Source organism: Perna viridis, chromosome 5 (genome assembly GCF_037379345.1).
Source record: "Perna viridis isolate PV_CMFRI_1.1 ecotype Kerala chromosome 5, ASM3737934v1, whole genome shotgun sequence".
Classification (NCBI taxonomy): Eukaryota; Metazoa; Mollusca; class Bivalvia; order Mytilida; family Mytilidae; genus Perna; species Perna viridis.
In genome coordinates, this window is record NC_142449.1 from 21136540 (window position 1) to 21159327 (window position 22788).

The 22788-nt window shown below is 31.1% G+C and overlaps 1 protein-coding gene across 2 annotated transcripts; it reads right to left on the reverse strand.

Annotated features, from left to right (window-relative positions):
- Window positions 1-6154: 6154 nt before the first annotated feature.
- Window positions 6155-21395, reverse strand: LOC148616470 (lachesin-like). 2 transcript variants are annotated; one of them, XR_015922223.1, is made up of 8 exons: window positions 21042-21395; window positions 18897-19006; window positions 16208-16466; window positions 15680-15837; window positions 14440-14641; window positions 11906-12139; window positions 7427-10761; window positions 6155-7090 (listed from the first exon to the last, which is right to left on the reverse strand). XR_015922223.1 is itself a non-coding variant. In XM_088583536.1 (7 exons), the coding sequence occupies exons 1-7, from the start codon at window positions 21091-21093 to the stop codon at window positions 10631-10633; spliced, it is 1146 nt and encodes a 381-aa protein (XP_088439662.1). In that variant the 5' UTR covers window positions 21094-21395; the 3' UTR covers window positions 6155-10630. The 2 variants fall into 2 exon arrangements, 1 of the variants encoding a protein (XP_088439662.1); XM_088583536.1 differs by having other exon boundaries at window positions 6155-10761.
- Between the last annotated feature and the right edge of the window lie 1393 nt (window positions 21396-22788).

Genomic DNA, 22788 nt, shown 5'->3' on the forward strand with positions numbered 1-22788 from the left:
GTGACAATACATTCTAACTCCTCAATCATCGACAAGTTCATAAAAGATCAAAACAACATGCCATGATGCACAGCAGATGACAAGAAAGAGAAATACTGCAAACACAAGCAAGCAAACCATGATGGCTTCTGGTTAATTGAACTATATTTAGCTGCAGCAAAAATCCGTCTTAGTTATGTATGAAAGTTAAACGTGCGCGAAGTATGGAATCTTTTTTCAAGACCACAGTCAATGCACTATGAAGAATTCTTGTAGTATATATGGGCGGTATCGGCATGTGGTTCTTGGAGCAGCAAAGTCCCACTGGTGCAGTTTTTGACACAAAGAAACGTTTCGCTATACACTAGTAGATGACATCGCATCTATCCCAAAGATCTTGAAATAAAGGATACTACAGACACTGTGACCTACCTATCTTGACCTACACATAGAGATCGACCAAATTTAACGACAGAGTTGATGACTTTTCATTCTATATTGTCAACGTTCCCTTTCATCTGGGCAACGTCCCTTCAACACCTGTCGCCCCGTGCGGGTCCGGATGTAAAAAAAAATAGGCCCCTAGCATCGCTAAGCTTTTCGTAAAAGGCGACTTAATAGTGTTCACAGCCCTGGCCGGGGGCTATGGCGCTCTGCCCACAATCGAAATTTGTCGACCCATTATCCTAGTGTCTCATCCCATTTTTTTATTTCATCATTATTTCATGTCCATCGCCTGAATATAGCTGAAATATTGCTGCTCGGGCGTTAAACCCCAATAATCAATCAATCAATCAATCAACACCTGCCTATGGAGTTTATATATCACAACTACAACTTTTTTGTACCGGGCTAGATTCTGACAAGTAGGCCTCTGGAACATGGTTACACCATAACGATCCACGAGTCCATGCTGACGACCATAAAACTTCTGTAGTGATGACTTCAATCTTGTAGCAACATAACCCTGTTCCAGAAGCCAATTTGTTAGAGTTCTAGAGCGATACAAAAAGTCGTAGTGCGTAGTTTCTACAAGCTCTGGCATAACGTATCAGTTGTGATATGAACACTCCTTACGCAGTAAAGGAGCACAATTTGTTCCCATTGGAATGCCGACCGTTTGTTGAAAAACACGTCCACCACACTGGACAAGTATGTTCCAGCATTTTGTAAACATTTTCCTCTGTATATTTGGAAGATGATTTGGAATTATTTCTTACAAAGTATGAGGAATCTCTACCAAGAACTATATATTTGTATCTAGGTGTACCATCTTTTCGGAAAAAGAAACCATGTATAATGTTTTTAAGTCGGGATTTTAACTGCGTATGGGGAATAGAAGTATACAGTGTTGAAAAATCATAGGTTTAAATGCTATTATATTCAGATAATATTCTTGAACTGATTGTCTCCAAAAGATCTTTCGAATTTTTCAGGATCCACATTGAATTAATACCACTACAGGAGTAATAAGTGTTGTGGTAGGACTGCAGACCCTCTTTCACAGTTGTGAGTGTAGAAGTAAGTTTTGAAAGAGGTTTGGTGGTACATTTTGCAGATCCAGCTAGAAACGTTGTTTGTATGGATTCTTGTGAAGTTTAGGAATCCAGTACATAGACGGTAAATCACAATCATCGTCCTTGGTAGAGAGACCAAAAGAGGATAGCACAGATTTATGGTTTTCCACAGTCTCTTCTTTGGAGAGTGTGGTAGCAGTGTAGGTCTTATCACCGCTATTATTTTCTACGTCTACCTCTGATAATAAACATTTGATGTGAAACGTTTTGCAGACAAAAATAATGTTGTTTTGGGCTTTGTCTGCTGGTACGACAACATACTTGTCATGTATAGTAGAAAATGTTTTTGCTACATCGGGGTCTTTGAAAAAAGTATTCGATCAAGAAAAATCTATTCTTTAACAACAGTACAGTCCATCTCAAGAGTTAAAAACTAACAGGAAACTATGTTTACCAGTGAAAAGGGCAAGCTGAAAAATGAATCCAAAATTTCAAAGCGGCTTAAACCATCCAGAACTTGTGAAGACGTTGACATTGAACTGCAAAAATGCTTTTGGACTACAGGTTCCAACACTCCAACTTAATTTATGATATATATACTAGTAATCAAGTTTAAGGTACATCCAAACTCTGGAATCGATGTGAGGCTGCAAATCTGGTCGTTCCCTCAGCGGGTGCAAACCCCTTCTCTGCTCTACAATCTAAGGAAACACCGCCTGCACTTCGTCAAAAAGGCTATTAAAATATAGCTTTCATTAACTGAGCGATACTTCCTTGTAATTGAATCTAGATCGTAAATATAAGCACATGATGTAAAACTCGATAGCGCTTTCGATAGAATAACCTCTGATGGTTTCGGGTAAGTCAGAGGATCTGCAACGAATTACAGAAACAACCACGCAAATTAATACATTTGTATTTGTATATAAAAGATCTAATGGTATGTGGGAACTGTACCATCTTGCTAGTGCATTAGCATATAGAAGTACACGGCTATGACCAACATAGAATGTTGATGCAAGGATGCATGTACATATACATGTATAATCAAGTCTAAGATACATCCAAATTCGCGTTATCCAGTTTTACCTCATGTGGTTATGTTCACGCACTAGATTTACTTACGAGGAAGTATCACTCGGTTAAAGAAAGTTATATTTTCATACAGCCTAGTTGTTCATATGTTCTAGAGCGTTTGACGTTGTACAGGCGGTGTTGTCCTAGATGTAAGAGAGAAAAGGGGTCCGAATCCCACTGAGGGAAGAACCAAATTTACAGCCTTGCATTGATTCCAGTGGATGCACCTTGGACTTCATTATATATGCATATGCATTCTCGTATCAACATTATATGTTCATCCTAGCCGTGCATGTCAATATAGTAAGATGTTACAGTTTCCACATCCCAGTAGACCTCTCTCTCTCTCTCTCTCTCTCTCTCTCTCTCTATATATATATATACACCTATGGCTATTTATACGCTTTTTAGAGTAGATTTTTTTTCTTTTTCCACAACGTTTTTGAGTATTTTCATATAAAGTAAAAAAAAAAGCCATGTTCTTTTAGCTATCAATATTTGTATTATTTCACACAAATTTCATACTATTTGTAAAAAATTTATGAAAAGGAAACAATCCGTTTAGATCTAAATTCAGTACTTAGTAGCAAAATGGGGTTAAAATTATGCTTTGAGGGTACTTGCTTTGTGCAAAATGAAGCAGTGGTGTTTATGTTCAATCAAATCAAATCGGGTCGTGGCTGTTCAGGTAGTCTTTACACAAATAACCAGCTTGAAAATCCTGAGCTGCATGAAGAATTATGAAATGACAAAAAAAATTTCACGGTTGTCTCAGCGAAATGATTTTGCTCAAGAAGTTTCGAATACGGAAGAAAGCGAGCTGAAGGAATACCAGCCTTGAAATCAAACCCATTGAAATGACTTCAAAATGGACCAGTAGTGACTACCAAAAATCGCCAAAGATGCACTCACCTATAAATATTAACCTTGATTGGATAAAGAAAAACATGCGAAACAATAGAAGTAAAAATGAAAGATGGTGGTGTGATAGAGGCACTGAAAGTCTTCATTAGGGGCTGCTGAAATCATATCGACAAAAATTATGGAATACTAAAATAAGTCATAAAACCGTTCTGGCAAACAGGAAGTTGTGCAGCCGACGCAAAAAGCATATACATGGTACAAGGTGAGGATGTACACCAGTTTCAGGGATTTTTGCAACATGAAAATTATGGAACTGACACAAACACTTACAAAAAGCAAAAAAAAGAAACCCTCACTTATCCCAGACCATATCAGAATGGGCACTAAGTTTAGGAACACACACACACACACACACACACACACACACACACTATCTCCAATCACTACAAAACTGAAATTCCATGGTTGCAGCTTATTTGTCTCTTTTTTTCCACTAGAATCTTGGTTCATTTGTTTACTCATTCCATGGTAATTCCAAAATCTAACAACAGACAACCATGATTGGTTAATATTTGTGATAAATAATAAAGCATCAACGTGTCACTTGTTTTCTAACATGAAGGTTATTGATTATGCTTTCTATGATTTTTGTTATGAGTTTTGACCGTCAATCCCAATTGTAGATTCCTTTGATTTGCTTTTTTTTCTGAAAAGATTGTTGGATAAATTTAATTGTTTACTTAAATACGCTGCTGTATTTGTGCAGCTGTTGTTGTTCCAATCAAAACCTACAAAAAAAATTGCTAGTTCTTAAGTAGCTGTCTTTGTAAGAATTGTGCAAAATCTGAAAAATGTGATACATCCCAAAAAAGGCTACATATTTTTATTTTTGTAATTAAGTTGTTTTATTGGTCTATATTATGAAATATGTAATTATTCAAAGCTGCCTGCTCTTAGGAGATAATCAACATTGAAAATCCGGTAGAATCTATTTTATTTTAGCGTCATTTACAGAGTTATCTCCCTTAATTTTGAAATCTACAGTGCATTCTACACAATTTTTATCTCCTAACAGCACAGGTTATATGAAAAACCACATATTACTTTCTGTTTACTATGACATTTCAAACAAAATATCAAAAATAAAAATATGTAAGCTTTTTACTCATGAATCACATTTTGCATGATCCTTAGCTGGAGTGCTACTTCAGCTGTATATGCTATCAAAAGTACACACTTTAGGTAATTTGTAACCCACTCTTTCAATTAATAACTTGGTTAGTGTTTATATATGTATTAAAAATATTTTTGTGCTGACATATATATGTAATGCCACATGTCCAAATGTGTTTTATTATAGATCTTTAGTCCGTGTTTATCCCTGTATGCCTCAACAAATTCATATAAAAATGTTGGTTTTTTTCTTTTTGTTTACGCATTTTGTTTCATTTTTATAAAGATAGTGGTACATTGTCATGAACATAATTTTTGCAAATGTACATCATAACTTTTGTGTCTGTGGTACTTGTATGTGCTACTACCAGTACATAATTGTGAATTAGTAGAGGAAGTTATTAGTGTTTAGTGACCATTGTTTCTTATTACTATATTTTTTATATGTACCAAGAATTTATAAAACCTTTCACTGCAAGCAATTGATTATCATGTTTCTAAAGGTAAGACAATTATACTTTATTAATTTCAAGACTTTAAAAATATGGTTAGTCACTGCTTACATTGATTGTATTTCTTTATTTGTGATGAATTTGTTTCTGTGTCTAATCAATACACTGATATTGTCTTTTTTAAACTGCAATCCTTGTTCTATTTATACCCCCTGCAAATGATGTTTGGAGGGTATATAGGTTTCTCCTCTTTTGTCGATCTGTCTGTCGAATTATTTTCCACGTAGCTAGCAGCATTATTATGAAACTTTATGGGATGTAATATAACCATTGGAACTTAGACATTTTTCAGCGAAACTTGGTTTGATGTATTGTTCGCAACTCCTCCTTAATGACTTGCAGGATTGTTATGAAGTTAGATTACCATATGGTGATTTGCATATTGTCAAAAATTTATCTTTGGACAAAAATTGTAGAAATGATGGCTGTTGGACTCTAGTGTTTTTCAGCAAAATTTGGTATCACGAGTTTTTTGCCACTCCTCCTCAAAAACTTGCAGGATTGTTATGAAACTTTATGGGTTGTTAAATTGCCATATTGAGCTGTGCTAATTGTCTGAAAGTTATGTTTAGACAAATATTGTAGAAATGATGACCATTTGAACTTAAGCCTTTTTCAGCAAATCTTGGTCTGATGCAATACACAACTCCTCCTTGCAGGATTGTCATGGAACTCAATAGAGTGTTAGATTACCATATTGAGATGAGTAATTATTCATTCAAATCTGCCTGCTCTTAGATAATCAACATTGAAAATCCAGTAGGTTCTATTGTATTTGAGCGTCATTTAAAGAGTTATCTCCCTTAATTTTGAAATCTACAGTGCATTTTATATAATTTTTATCTCCTAAGAGCACGGGTTATATGAAAAACCACATGTTATTTTCTGTTTACTGTGACATTTCAAACAAAATATCAAAAATAAAAATATGTAGGCTTTTTACCCATGAATCACATTTTGCATGATTCTTATCTGGAGTGCTACTTAACCATCTTTTGAACCTATCTAAGATTTAATTTAAAAAAACAGCACTTTTCATAATAAAAATAATTTGATTGCTGTTCAAAATAGTAACAATGGAATGTTTATAAGTGATATGTAGACAAAATATATGTTGTACCTGAAAAATTGAATGATAAAAGACAAGCATTAAAAGACTAGGGAAATGCAAATCTCAACAGTAGAAAATGAGTTTCAGATCTATTCACCTTAAAGACATTACATATTATTGACCTAAAATATAATTTACATAAACGTGTAAGCTATGAATAATATTTTCATGGTACACAGTAAACAGTCTAAACCAATCACTTAAAATCTGAAAACTTTTCTAAACCAGATACTTTTTAAAGTCCTTTTATATCAATTAACATGTAACTAAATCTATGTAAACAAAATACTTTTCTAACTGGAACATATTTTAAATTAAAGAAAGGTTTGTTTTAAGTGGGTTTCACTGCACACAAACCTAATGTAGATTATTTCTAAAAATGTTCAGGATAAATCAATCAAAAATGAACTTAATTCTGCATTAACAGTTAAGCAATTTAATTTTTCAGCGACTTAATTAATTTGCATGTCAAATATGTCTAAACACATAAGACCACAAGTTCTGCAGGCAAAAATTATGTATTTCCTTAAAAAAAAAAACATAATTATAAATCAAAAGATTTCCGATATCAGAAGTGCTCATCAGATTTTAGTCAATTTTTAATTACATGGACAGAGCATAAGGAACATCCTTAATATGTAGAATATGAATATCCTACAATTATTCTGACAGAATTGAAGAAATTTGTCAAAACATAGGTAGACTATCGTGCTAGTGCCGATGCCCTGTTTTGTCTAAAATACAAGATTGAGCTTTGTCCATCATAGGCATAGCCTAGAATCATATCATATTTAAGTTCATAACACAGATCTACCACATCATCTTAATTTTTATTACATAAATTTGATGAAGTTAAACTAAAAAAGACATCCTTACAAAATTTAATAGTAAATGGCATATTCATAAATTTAACATTATAGAAATCAAACGTGATTTTACAGAGTCTACCAAAAAAGCCCACATTGTCAAAATAGAAGTAAACAAATGGTAAATTCTGGATTTAAAAAAGAGGAATTCTGCTCCAAAGTGTAATAAAATTTATCCCTAATAAATGTGAAAAAAGAGTGTTCCTTTTTTTTCCAAACCACCATACCTTTGATTTATGATGTATTTTTCATATTGATTCACACCCACACTTTCATTTATTCACCATTATGAAAGACACAATTATCTGAAAAACTCACTTGTGCAACTTTTGAATCCTCACTAAAAAATTCATTTGCCAGACTGTTTTATTCAAGGTAAAATAAGGAAACTAAACTAAGATATACCAAACCTTTGATTGATGTAATTTATAAAAGATGTGTAAATGTAGACATTTAAAACATTACACAAACATAATAAATCTACAAATGTGGTGCTACCTAAAAAAAGCACCAAATTCTTCATTGTACAGTACAAGAGAAGTGTCAGTGTTCATAGCAAAATAAAGGAACAGATAAAATGTAACGCATTATGGAAATCTCAATAAATGCTTGTTTAGAGTATTACAGAGAAATAAGGAAAATAAAGATTCTTCATATTATGCATTGTCAAAACTATTATGAGATTCAATACAGAAAGAAAACAAAAATAAGCAGCACAATTAATCAAAAAATATAACCAAAGTGCAACAAGAATAATTTTTTTTATTAGGTTAAAGGTCATCTTTTTAGGAAATAAGTTCATTAACTTGATGGTAACTTTCAATTAGCTTAAAAAATTCAAAGAATCAAAGTAATGATACTGTACAAATATCTTTGTTTTAAAGGAGCAAAACATGATAATAAGCATGGTAAAGCTTATATTTACATCCATGCACCAGTTATAGAAAACTTGAACATTACACAGATTAAATATGTCTCCATGATTATCACGTGAATTTCACATGACTTTCACCAGTACAGAGCAGAACAAAATTTGTGACAGACTTCACGTGAAATATGTGTGTAATTAGTTAATTTCAGTTTCATGTGCATTTAATGAAAGTGAAGTTCCATTCATGTGAAGTTCATATGAACAATACTTGACAGTGTATAATTTTATAATACAATATTATACAATATCATACAACATATAGCAAAATCGATGCACCAACATTTCATGAAATAAAACTGTAAATTCAGAATTTATTACATTATTTTTAACTGCAATACAGTTAACATGAAAATTTAGCCAGTTATTTTTGTGGTTTGCTGGGTCAAATATTTCACATGGGTGTAAATTGCTCAGTCTGACATCTTATTGTCTTCAATTAAAAAAACGAAGTAGATAAAAAATGGCCACTTTCACAGTATTGATTATTTTCATCTGATGGTCTGTTTTTATGTTTTCTTATTAAAACTTCATCTGTCATGATGCAAGGTATTTTTAGGGTAAAATTTCTAAAAAGAAATAAATAAGAAAACCCAAATTTCATGCAAAACTTTTCCCTTATTTTAGAGGGGGCGTATGCCTGGTACGTCTTTCCTTGGATCCCTGTCTGAATGAAAAATCTGCAATACGTTCTGAACTTACAGTCAAGTTATGTACAATAATCACAGATGATTAAAATGATCTTCATAATATATTTACATGTACATGTATAAGGCATGACCTAGGCATTACTATCATAACAGTTAAGGCTGCCAATTAAGAATATAAATAACCTTAAATAAGTTAAATATGACTTGTACTGCATAGATCCTTTTTACATCATATATAAATATATAAACTGAATTCACAACCTATAGTCAAAATACACTGAAACAATTTTCAAAGCATATTTCTCACATCAAATGTAAAGGCATTATACATATACATTTGTAATAGCAATTTTTTTACTAATAAAATTCAATTTCAAGTTAACATTTTTCGTGGACAGAAAATACTTGACAAGCTAAATCAGTTGTAATTTCTAAAAGGTAATCTATCATATCCTAAATTCCAATTTAAGGATTTTTTTTGAAGGGATTAATATATCGTACACGATCATACATTCATAATTAACTGACAACAATTAAAGTATTAAGTAGCTGTCTTTGTAAGAATCATGAAAAATGTGATACACCCTAAAAACGGCTACACATTTTTTATTTTTGTAATTAAGTTGTTTTATGGGTCTATACTATGAAATGCGTAATTATTCATTCAAATCTGCCTGCTCTTAGGAGATGATCAACATTGAAAATCCAGTAGATTCTATTGTATTTGAGCGTCATTTACAGAGTTATCTCAATTAAATTTTGAAATCTACAGTGCATTCTATACAATTTTTATCTCCTTCGAGCATGGGTTATATGAAAAACCACAAGTTAATTTCTGTTTACTATGAAATTTCAAACAAAATATCAAAAAATAAAAATATGTAGGCTTTTTAACCATGAATCACATTTAGCATGATCCTTAGCTGGAGTGCTACTTAATAGTTTGGTACCAAATCCAAACACATCTATACAAAAGTATAAAAATATTTATGGAAAAAAAAAGCTCATTCTCAACTGAGATGGCTCTACTGGTCATCATCCACCAAGACATTAATTTTCCAAAACAAACAGTAGTGTGATTAATGAAGTCTATAACTACCATGATTACAAATGATTATCTGATTCCATGGAATTCTTTACACTTCAGTTCTATACTGTGAAAGTACTATTGTTCATGGGGTACTAATTTTTGTGTTTTTGGTGGGATGGCCAAACCAACAAAATTTGGTTCCCAACAAAAAGGAGATTTCCATTGATGTGTATACTTAACACATCAAAACCATGAATTCAAGAATCCACGACCGTGCGTTTCTTACCTAATCCACGAAAATTGGTATCCACAAATTAAAGTACTTTCACAGTAACACAAAAAAGAAAAACTTTATAGATACATAATATTAAGCTACTATCAGTCTTGCATTTTGTCATTATTTTTAACTAAAATATTTTTATATCTAAATATTTTTAATTCGTCAGTCATTAGCCCTCATTTATATATTTTCATAACAAAACACCATGTCTGATAACAAAATAAGAGAATCATTAACATGTGGCCTGGGTTCCATAAAATTTTGAAAAAATACTTGAATCTTGGATTATTTTTAACTTGAATGGAAACTTCAACCAAAGTACTGGTATCTGATGATGTCACAAAAAGTTAAAAAAATCATTCTTAGATTTTGGTAAGTTCCAAGTTTTATGGCATTGTGGCCTGATTGTTTTTGTTTCTCAGCAAATGTTGACATGTTTTAATATTTGCAAATGACAAATTGCAATAATTTTCATAAATAATATACAGCTTGTCAATTACAAAGATTGCAAAAGCAAATTTCTGAATAAAGAATTAGTAACCATAACTATCATAGCCCTCAGGCAAATATCTATCATCTGAGTAAAAACAATGAATCAATGATTGGAACAGTTCTAAAACAGCACAGCAGTAAAAAGTAGATTTCATCTAAACCTCCGTGAAAGGTAACTCAGAAAAAACCCTATAACAAGGGCTGTTAAAGAAAATGTCACACATCTTGCTGAATTTCCTGCATTGACGGACGGACAATTCTGGCCCTGGCATTCCATAGTTTCTAAAATAAAAGGTTCAGAATTTATAATTTTTGAATAGAATAACATTCATAATAACCTTAAACAAATCAAATCCTAAAAAGTTTTTTATTTAGATGACACTTTATTTTAAGGCCAAATTTTACTTTAAGTTACATGTTGTTTTTTTTTTAATACATGTATCATTATTGTATGCATTTTCAGTCTATATTTGTTTTGATCTCATCTTAGTTCCCTGAAGAACATGTATGATGATTTAATTGTTTTTTATCTTTCATTGCATTTAACAATTATTTGAAAGTACTTGAAGATAAAACCATTTTCCATGTATTAAATTTTTAAGTAAAATGAAAGACTGAAGTGTTTAAGTTGCTAATCATCAAATATTCTATGCCACAGTCAAATTCAATGCTCTACTAAACTTAACACCTAATCAACCAATGATTTTTTAATTTTCACCATAAACTCTGGACTGGCGTAGATATATGTATGGATTTGTTTCAGACTTAAAAAATCAAATTTTAGTGAGCTAAAACTTGAAGATTTTAAGTCGATTTAAGAAAGACTATGCAAGGATGACGATTGATAATATACATTCATGTTCTTTTTCCATTTCACATCTTTTGACATCGTACATTTGTACATTACTAGCAAAATAAGTGTATTGCCTTTATTGAGAGTCCAAAATTGAACAAATTCAAGCAAAGTTCTGATTTGCTCTAAAATAAGAAGACTTCATAATAGTGATGACCTGAATGTTTCCCAACCAAAATAAATGGCAATCTCTAAATAGGAGACTAGGCTTTTCTCAGCTATATTACAGAAAGTTCAATGCTAACTGATCATTTCACCTTTTAATTTAAACTTCTCACATTTAAAAAGTACATTTTGATCTCATATTCTGCTAAAAATGAACGTTCTATGGCACCCATCTGCAGCGTAAGGTGGTGTAGTAATATATAATTATGCAAATTATATACAAATGTAAAGTACTGAAATGAAGAGTGCAAGAAGTCACTAACAATATTAGCAACTTAAAAAATCACATTGTAAACTTAAAGATTGTTGGTACTGCACATTTGAAAAATAATGGAACACTTTCATTATCAACTATGTATATATATAGTTGATAATCATCAGATTGTTTTTTCTTCAAACAATACTCACCAAAAAGACGAAATTTTGCTTCATTTTCACCATATTCATTCCGTCCTGAGCAGAAATAGTCCCCATAGTCACTACCCTGGACATTTTTGACAGTTAAAGAGTACCACTTTTCATCAGCCTTTAATCGTTGATCATCTTGTAACTCTAAAGTATACTTGTCATTGTCCTGAATCTGTTCTTTCTGTTGAGTTGCTTTATTTTCTTTGTACCATATCACTTCTGATCTTGGATTGGCTAAAAAAAGTAGTCCAAAAGCCCATAGAATAGTCTATAATTATAAAGTTTGCAATCTGAGAAAATCTTACTGTTTTAAGACAGAATGTTCGTGAGTGCAGTAAGGAAAAATCCTGTAGATGTTAATTAACCAAAAAAATGTGCAAATATGACTTTTTGTAAGTTCTGTTCAATATGGAATAATACTAACTGTAACTAAAGAATGAAAATAGATTTTAACAACAAAACAATAATTTGATAAATGCCTTTATCAATATGAAGTATAATATTTAATGCAGTTTGGTATACATCGTCATGCATTGTATTTTAAATATAAAGCTTTGCCAAGCACAGCATGATACGACTACAGCCAATTGAAATCTTTCACATACAATATAAGTTTTTGACACACTTAACATAAGGACTTAACTATTTCATTATGGACACAACATTTCATTTAGACACAATATTGCACAACATTTCATTTAGTCATAGTATTGCACAACATTTTGAAATCATTTTAAGTATAAAGGTTTGCTTCAGGGTGCATTCATCGATCACTTTGTACCTCAATATCTCAAAAACAGTAAAAGGTGAATTTAGTAAGCATACTTCTTAAAGCTCTTGTACTCATACAGATTTCAATAAAAAAAAATTCGAAATTGCAAAGGGCACAAAAATAAAAAGTCCATTTTTGGGAGCAGGGATGCCTTGGCCCTTATAATTCTAAAACTGTAAAAGATATCTGGTACTGTTGACATATTAATTTTCATAGCAGCTAATTTTTGTGGTTTTTGGAAAGTCAACATGTTCACAGGTCTCGATTTTCGCAGTTCTTCAAGGTTGAAGAAATTAAGTTTTTCAATAGACTCAGCACTGTGTTATCTCGTTTGATCATTTATTTCAGTTAATATGACAATAACAAATTGATAAGTCTACATATATAGCTTCATCCAGCCATTTAAATCTAAGTCACATCCCCAAAAATAAATTCCAGTCTTCCTTTACTTATTATACAAGTTCAAAAAGATTCATTCACTTATAGTCATTGTCTGAATATCAGGAAAAAGCCCCGTTTTTTGCCTCTAATTTCTAAAAAGTTCAAGTTTTACCCCAAAAAATCAATCCAAGTCTAACCATTGTGGTATAGAATATTGTGGAACAATATTATGGACATTTCTATGATTTTATTACAGTTGTATAGTTAAAATTCCATAAAATGCTTGTTCATTTTTTGGCCCCTAATTGTAAAATAGATGGGACTCAAAATCATTACCAACCATCCTTTTGTGGTTTCAAACCTTGCTATAAAATTTCATAAAAATCAAACAACAAAAACTCAAATTGTCACACGAAATCCAAAATATCTACAGACGACAACAGTGCCATAATTTTTTTGCTGTCATATAAAAAAGATGTCTTTTACCAAGACAGACATTTAAAATAGTAAATTTACATTTCATTTGTTTCTCTGCACATTCAAAAACTCTCTATATGCATTGATTACAAAAAATATTAATGTTACGTAAAATGATTCACATACAAAGCCAAACCCTACTAATCTAAGCACCTGGAAATGCCATGCTCCTATGTATAATGAGTATTCCACATGTACAGTGACATAAATTAACTTTTAATTGTACAGTTCTTTCATGTGTTAACATTGAAGAACTACTTCACATTAGACATTTCAAACTGTGTAACATTTTTTTGCACATACAACAATATATATAATTTCATTCTTTTAAATGGGCAGTGCATTAGAATGAAATTATTTTCTCCAGGGTTTTTCATCATTTGTAGTCTAGAGGGCACTTTTAGGGTTTTTGGTCACACTTCATTGAATTAAGTTTCCTGGGTTTTGTGCAAGTCTTGTCATTCAGCACGACAATGTTACACTGAACAGGCTAAATTTTGATTTTTTGGTCATATAAAAATATTTGTGTTTTGATATATATTTATATTATGAGTGTTTAATGCATCCTGTAGTAAATTACAGTCGGCGTTGTCGTGCAACCATCCACTTTACTTACGCAATTATTTACTACTGCCCTAACCCATTTTAGTATTCATGGTACTGTTAGTTTTTGGTTCATGGTGATTATGTCTACTTTGATGAAATTTTGGTACCAGGAGAAAGCTGAAATATTGCTACTCTGGCGTTAAACCCCAACAATCAATCAATCAATCAATTATGTAAATTTTGTTCATTTAATCATAAAAGAAAAAGTGTATTTGAGTGGAAGGTTTTGATACAATATATATAAGTTTCATTTGTATTTCTTGATAAGGGAAACATTTTACTTGGCATCTTAATTTACCTGCAACTAAACAGTCTAGTTTTGCATTAAACCTTCTATTTTGGGCTTGACCAACTGTGTCCTGAACAGCAGTACATAATGGTGCGAATCTGACTTCTAACTGTACCGTATAACTGTCTGGAGGTTTAACATTGTTGTCAGCAATACAAATAAATTGTCCTCTATCAACAGCTTTAATGTTAAAAACATTGTACAAGCTTCCCTGAATAAGAAAAATATTAAATTAATAAATTCAGAGGCACATACCAAAATTCTGAAAAAGGGGGGGTGCTCCAGTGTTCATTATTTTATTCTGTATATTCAACCAAACTTTTTGAGCATTTAGTTTGATATCAAAATTAGTTCCAATCAAAGGCATTTTGGTAGAAATAAGGTTAGTTTAAAGTTCAGGTGTCTAAAGGTAATCAAATGGCATGCTTCTTAACAAAAGCACCAAAATAGATCAATAGCGTCGTGTCAATGCAATATATGAAGTTTTAGTAAATTCTGTTTGAAAAATAACTGACATATGTCTACAGTATGCTATATGTATCTATTACAAAAACTTTACCCTGTCAAAGACTAACTGGAGAAATGAGCACAAACAAGGGGAAGTTTTTCTCATTTCTCCCTCTTGATTAGGCCTTGCCAAGTGTCTATTATAGTTCTATTACTACAAATTCCATTTTGGAATGAAAAATGTTCAATGTGCTTACACCTTTTAATAACAACATGTTTACAACTTTTAATTATTACCACATGTATTATAATTTAATGAAATTTTAATTTATGAGTGCAGTTCTATATGATTTCAGGAGTTAAACATTGAGCAGTTGGGCCAAGTACGGACACAACATTCAAGCTGAATAATAGTTAAATTGCTGTAATTATGGACTCATTTGAAAAGGGTGCCAAAAAATTACAGAATTATACTAATACAATTTCTGACCTATGAACTTTGAAATTTTATTTTCATAGGTCCTGGACCTTCCACATTTTTTCTTGTCACTTGAAATTAATGACTTTCGGTTTCCTCCTGTGAACCATTTATTTAAAAATTTAGAAAGTCAAGGAAAGTAAATCTGAACCAGAGCCTGGCAACTGATTAACAGTACAATTATCGGTGAACACAGAATTGAGCAGAGGAGCAACTGTGACAATAATATTCACATTAATAAATTTCATTGGTAGTAGCATGTAGATTTACTTATATTTAAATGTACTTATATTAAAATAAATTATATATAAACAAAATAATTACCCTATGTTGGAAGCCACCATCTGGTAAAGGAAAGCCATCTCCTCTTTTCCATGTAATATTAGGAGCTGGGATACCATCAGCTTCACATTTGAGTGTAATATTAGCCCCTTCCTGTACCTGTATACTGGCAGCACTGTTTACTTTTATTTTAGGGGGAACTAAAAGAGAAGTGCATGTACATTGTACACCAATTTGTTAAGGAGGAAATAAGGATACAAAAGTGTGCTGGACAAATGTACCAGTACATGTATAACAGTTATCAGTTAATGTTTGTATGAATAAGGTCCCATAACTCAAAATACTCGAAAGGGAGCTAACAAAAAATCATGAAATTAGTGGAAGTGTTAAGACTGACAAACATATGGATGGAAGGACAATAATGTACATGTGTATCATAATACAGATGTACATGTACGCCCTGCTAGAAAATAGTCATACGAAAATGACAATGTAGATGTAATACAAATTATACATGTAATATTTCTGACAGTATACATATTACAAACTTTTGTATATCCTTAAACTCACTTTGTACAGTTAAATTTCCAAATTTACTCGGCCATTGCTGATAATTCTGATTGGGTAGATAAATCTGACATTTATAAGCTCCAGAGTCTGTCTCCTGTAACTGTCGTATAACTAACTGAAATTGTTCTCTATTGTTTACAATTTTCCTTACAACATCGTATTTTCTTTTTCCCTCAACCACTTTATCAACCTTTATATCTTCATTGTTGGAGATCATTAGTGGATCTCCTGATGGCGTTTTATTTTTTACCCATTGAACCTAATGAAACAAAAAAATATACAAACACATTGTATTAACTGCAAAAATATGTAAAATAGTCTAATATGTTAACATGTACAATGTACACATACATATGGCAAGCCTAAGTGGACAAAAATGAGCATTTTCTAATATTAAAAAAATGATTTTTTCACATTACAAATTAGATTTCTTATATAACAAAACACTTTTTAATATTAAAAATTCAATTGAATTTCTAATATTAAAAAACTATTTTTGAATATTAGAAATTGATTTTCTAATCTTAGAAAATGGATTTGTCATATTCAGTGACGATTTTTTAATATTAGAAAATCATTTTGTAATATTAAAAAATGTAACTGATTTTCTAATATCACAAATTCATTTTCTATTATTACAAATTCAGTTTGTAGTATTACAAAATGTGTGATATTTTATAATATTACTAAATCAGGAATTTGTAATATTAGAAAATGAATTTTTAATACTTGAAAATGAATTTATAACATTAGAAAAATGATTTTTTTAATATCAAAAATTCATTTTCTAATATTACAAATTCATTTTCTAATATTACAAATTAAATTTCTAATATCACAAAACACTTTTTTAATACTAAAAATTCAATTGGATTTCTAATATTAGAAAATGGATTTGTCATATTCAGTGACAATTTTTTAACATTAGAAAATCATTTTGTAATATTAAAAAATGTGACTGATTTTCTAATATTACAAATTCAATTTGTAATATTACAAAATGTGTGATATTTTATAATATTACTAAATCAGGAATTTATTATATTAGAAAATGAATTTTTAATATTACAAAATGAATTTCTAATATTAAAAAATCTTTTCTAATATTAAAAAAATGATTTTGCAATATTAAAAATTCATTTTCTAATATTACAAAATATTGATTTTTTTCCACTTTGGCTTGCCATACATACATTTATGTACATTTTTTGTGTAAATGGCAAATGTCACATGCACAATGTACTTACTTTGAATATGGCACACAGTATTCTCTCTAAAGACATTTATGGAATTTCATAAAAAGAAAATATAAAATTTTGAAACAAGTTGTTGCATACAATACACATTCAAAATTTATAATTTACTGTGATTTGATCATTAAAATATGATATGGTATAACTGCCATGTAAAGTGATCTCCACAAACAGGCTAGCTACATGTCACTCTAACCCTGAAATATAGAAACACACACCAGACACATATTTCAAGTTAAGACCATTGTCAAATATACCTATTTGACACAGCACAGAATTCTGACAGACACAGTAAATGTTTGATCTACCGAACTTAATAATGAATTGTGGGCTGCAACTTGACAGCACCCAAAATGTTGAATCCTAAACAGAACAGTCTAAAATGGAGAATCTTCATACAATCTTGAAACATCTCTATATTAAGATTGTGATCACATTATAGTCATACATTTTGTATTTTTGACAAAGCATAGATTTCTGATATAATGTAAAATTTTTATTACGTACCAGTCCACATGAAATTCAGACACTTTCAGTGGTAAAGTGATTCATGGTGTTGGAAAACCCACTTAACAAATGATGCTTTTCCCATCTATATATGCTATATTTTCAATTAAGATAATTTCTGCAGGCAGATCTGCACTTTTTAGAAAATCATACATTTATCTTCCACTAAAACCAACCAAATCAAACAAAATCAAGAACGATAACTCTTGCAATGCGCTAATTTCATGTACAATCTTTATAAATTTTATCTTAAAAATGCAACCCTCAAATGAAAAATTAAGACAGGTAATGTGATCTATAACAGTTTCTGAACATGAAATAAAACTTGAGTTGGTGGGTTTTTGACCTGCATGAATCACCTTCTGCCTGATTTGTATAAAGACTGCTACTTAATTACATGTAATAATAAATTTGTCCAATCAGAGAGTGACTGAGTCATGTGTTCATTTTGATCCATGGAGATCTCTGAATTATTTATCTTTTAGGCCAAAGAAAAAAGTTGTTTGTTTAAGGATATATAACATATCCCAGAACATTTTATTGGTATTTTTTTTAATTTTTAGTTGAGCAGTATTAAAGTCAAGAAATTCTCCCATAAACAACTTTATAAAATAATTCGAAAAAATGAAATGATTTTACGTCTACAAATATGTGCATACCTATTTTTTTGCACAATCAGGGTTCTCCATGGGCTGTTTTACCATGGCTGGTCTTAATGGTGTGAAGGAACTCTCAGTCTCTAAACAGAAAATTCCCAAAATGAAGAAGAGCTACATGTACAGTGTACAAAAAAATGTACTAAAGCAGAGCTTCCATGTACTTTATATGTACAAAGTATTACTTCATTCTTGTCAAAGCATATTGGAGTTGTGGTACATTTAAGGTACAATGACGGAATGTGTACATAATGGGGAAATTAAAACACTTACTGTGGCAGGGGCTTGCATGTTAATAACCGAACAATTAAGATAAGCTGTTTGACCACGTTGTTTTACATCTGGTAATATGTCATCTACAATTTCTGGCCGAACAGCAATCACTGCAAAGAAAAAATGAGAAAATACTTAAAAATGTTGGTCAAGAACTAAAATGTTACATGAAAACATCTAGCTGCTGCACCTATGTCATAATTAATACATGGGCCTGGCACACTGTGAGAAAATTTGATCCAAACATTTTTTTTTATCAAAAGTACTGCTTAACTCATTATGTTGTCAACGAGAAAATGAATTTTCTGTCTCAAAAGTGGATGACTCATAATATTTATATTGTATTTTCAAAGTTCCCTATACACTGTACATGTATGACAAATATGAATTTATGCACAGAACAAAGAGTTATTTCCCTTTATTTTAAAGTTTGTAGTATTTTCTATGTAATTTCAATTTCTGATTTTTTTTTAAAAAATCAAATTTGTTATGTGCAACCCACTGCTGGGTCTTCCATGGAAATCCTCTCAAATAATAATGACCTTAAAAGTACATGTAGTAATGTACATTTTAATACAAATTATACATACATGTTTGTACAATATACTTAAACCTTATAGATACAAATGTACATGACTGTGTGCACAGGAGGAGTGGACAATAAATGTAGTAAATACAAAATAGATGAATTAACCCCTTTCCCTCCAACAGAATATACTGACTGTCAAAATAACCATAGACATTCACCTGAGAGCTAATAACTAATGTTATAAGGTTAAAGGTAAAAAGAACTCCTTAAAACAGTAAAAAACTTGTGTGTCATAAACAATTAAAAAAAAACAGAAGTTAAAAGGCAATATCAAATGATTTATGCTTGAATACTATAAGCCATCCCTTTAATGGGCCTCTTAACCCCGTCTTGATTAATCCTTGCTTTAGTCTACGGTGTGAACAAATTAAAATGTTCAGTGTTGTAGGATTTTTCGGAAATTGAGGCTTTCTCAGGAAAAATCCATATAAAATCAACTTTCCCACAGTCAATGACTGCTTTCCTAACAAAACAAATCCTTACAGCGTATGAAGTTTTCAGCTTGCCACGGGAAAGTGTAACTATGTACCTAACTTTCCCTGACCCAAATTTCACTTGCCCCGGGTAACAGGAAATAGGAATCCTAGAACACTGATGTTGGATAAACATGAATAAACTGATTTACAATGGTTTGAATGTTTAACTGATTATTTTGTCAAAATTATTCAATTACAAGAACAATTTCAGCCTGAAAAAAAGGAAAGTTGATGTATGTAATAATGTCACAATGTCAATCATGTCATCATTAGTTAGTTGGCATTTTCGAGGCTGACATATGGACAGAAAATGTGATTCATATACATGTAGATTGAAAAATTTGTTTTTGAAGGGCATGATTAATAAAAATCAAAAGACTTCATCGTAGGAAACAATCAATTTATAATGTCATAGCATTTGATGGGAATGGTTTTAAATTTTATTCCGTAACTGGAAATTGCCCAATTTTTGTTGAATTAAATCCCATTACTAAAAAAAATTAAACAAAAGACAGTTTAAATTTTAAGAAATAAACAATTCAACAAAGTTTCATGAATTGCTTGAAATGTTCTCAAGTTATTATACAAATTCATGTATGAGAAATCCCTCCTTTTTTTGTGAATAAAATCACATATTAACTTGAAAATGGAACATTAGAAATTAATAACAATTCTAAGCAAGCTAACATCAATAATAATAAACCTTTTTCCAAAGTTTCATGAAAATGGGCATGACCACTATTGAACTATAGTCTGAAAGTTGCAACACCCTATTTTTTAATAAAGTTCCACAACTTGAATTTTTTTTAATAAAAGTTGAAAGGGATTCTATTTATGTTATAGAACTAGGGTGTGGATTAACCATCCCAGATAAGTATTCGACAGTACAATGTATACAACAGTATAATGAAATGTATTTTTTAAACATAAAAATTATCGGCTCGACATAAAATCGAAAACACGAAAAACCTCGCTGTAGCCGATTCCAGATATTCTCTCCATTATTCACCCGACGTGACAGTAACTCGACATCGCTGTGGACTGCGGGTTTTTAATAATTAAGGTGAGAAAAATACTTACCTGTGGTAATAAAAGATGAGGACAATAATAACGTGAAAAGTGAACACTTCATTTTTTTCTGAATATATTCTGCTGCAACTATTTTCTTTTGTTATTTCCTACATTGAGTCACTCGACAGGTAAACATCTAGTTCAAAATGTCGCAGTAATTGGATCACGTGATCTCCTGTCACACAGGTATTCAGCTTAGACTGAAATACCTAACGGTCCGAGTAGTTCCGATTGTCACAGTTATTGGAAAACACCAACCCTTCTTAACTTATCCACCAACTCTGACTAATTACTTTCCGATTTACAATTTAACAACAACTACAAAAATAGCGCCCCAAAATAATAAATTTAAAATATGTCATTCTATCTGTGAGACTAGAATGCCTTTATCGTTTTTGACAGTATTATATTGTCCATGGGACCACGTGCACGAGACAAACACTGCCCGAATTATTATCTGGCCAATCACAGATATTTCATTTTGTTTGTATTTTTAGAAGTCTATGGTTAGGAAAAAATGAGACTAATCACGTTTTATATTAACTACTACGTCTTTCTCTACATATATTTAAGTATTTCTTTATTGCACTGTCTATAACATCTAACCGAAAACTTTACAAAAAAGTAAGTGTACCTTAGAACTAATGATATTTCATTTTCCTTCTCTTGGAATAATAAAAACTTAATAAAATGCTTAATATTTTTTTTTGTTGTAGCCGGGCAGGGTAATTATTATATATATACCAGATTGGTGTGAACGGAAGTTTTTTTTGTATAAAACAATCGCCGTGGGATTGATTATCACTTATTTACAATGTATAAAACTGCCAATAATTTTCTGTGGGAAAATCTGGGTCATAAAATAATTTCAATTGATAAACTATCGACTATATGTTAAAACAAGTTTAAGAGCCATAATTCATAATAATATGAGGGATTGTTCAAATATGATGAAGTGTGTAAACTGTAAGGAAGGATACATTAGGACATAGAAATTCGAGAGAGAAAAAACGGCCTGTTCTTAATTAATTTGGAGTAGTCATATATTTTGTTATATACAGAAGTGCCCCCTTTTTCGCAGGTTTCCCAATGAACCAAATATCTGCAACGGATACATTTTTGGCTTCTTACATGTAAAAAACATCTTTCTATCATGAACAGAAGAGAAACCGAAACCGAAATTAATCGATATTTTTATTTGAAATTCTGAGTTAAGTAGTGGGGAATATTATTTTCATTTTTTCAACGGAGGGGTAAAAAAAATGAAATAATTAATTAGAAAGTGTGAAAAGTCAATATATTATCGCGAGACAGCATAGATTTAACGAATGTGCGGAACTTGTTTCGCGCACGAGTTAAACCTCAAGCGTTTTTGGCATGAGCGGTCATATTTTGGTTATTCACGATAACCAATAGATAATCCTATTAATTATATAAATTTTCTTCATAATTTATCGATATTTTCAACACGAAATTTCTGTGATTGGTGGATCGATGTTTTGGCGGGAGAAAACGCGAGAGTGAATTTACCGAATTTCTTTCACAATGTGAATTATCGAAATTTATTACACTGGGAACTTTTGATAAAACACTGATATCCGTATGATAAAATATTTCTCCTATTATATGGAACATTTTTTTTTATTAAAAAAAAAACCACCCCTTGGATGATAAAATGATGTCTAATTATCATTAATTTTCTATATATACAATTTCAATGAAAAAACACCAACATCAATAACAACTGTAGTTGCAG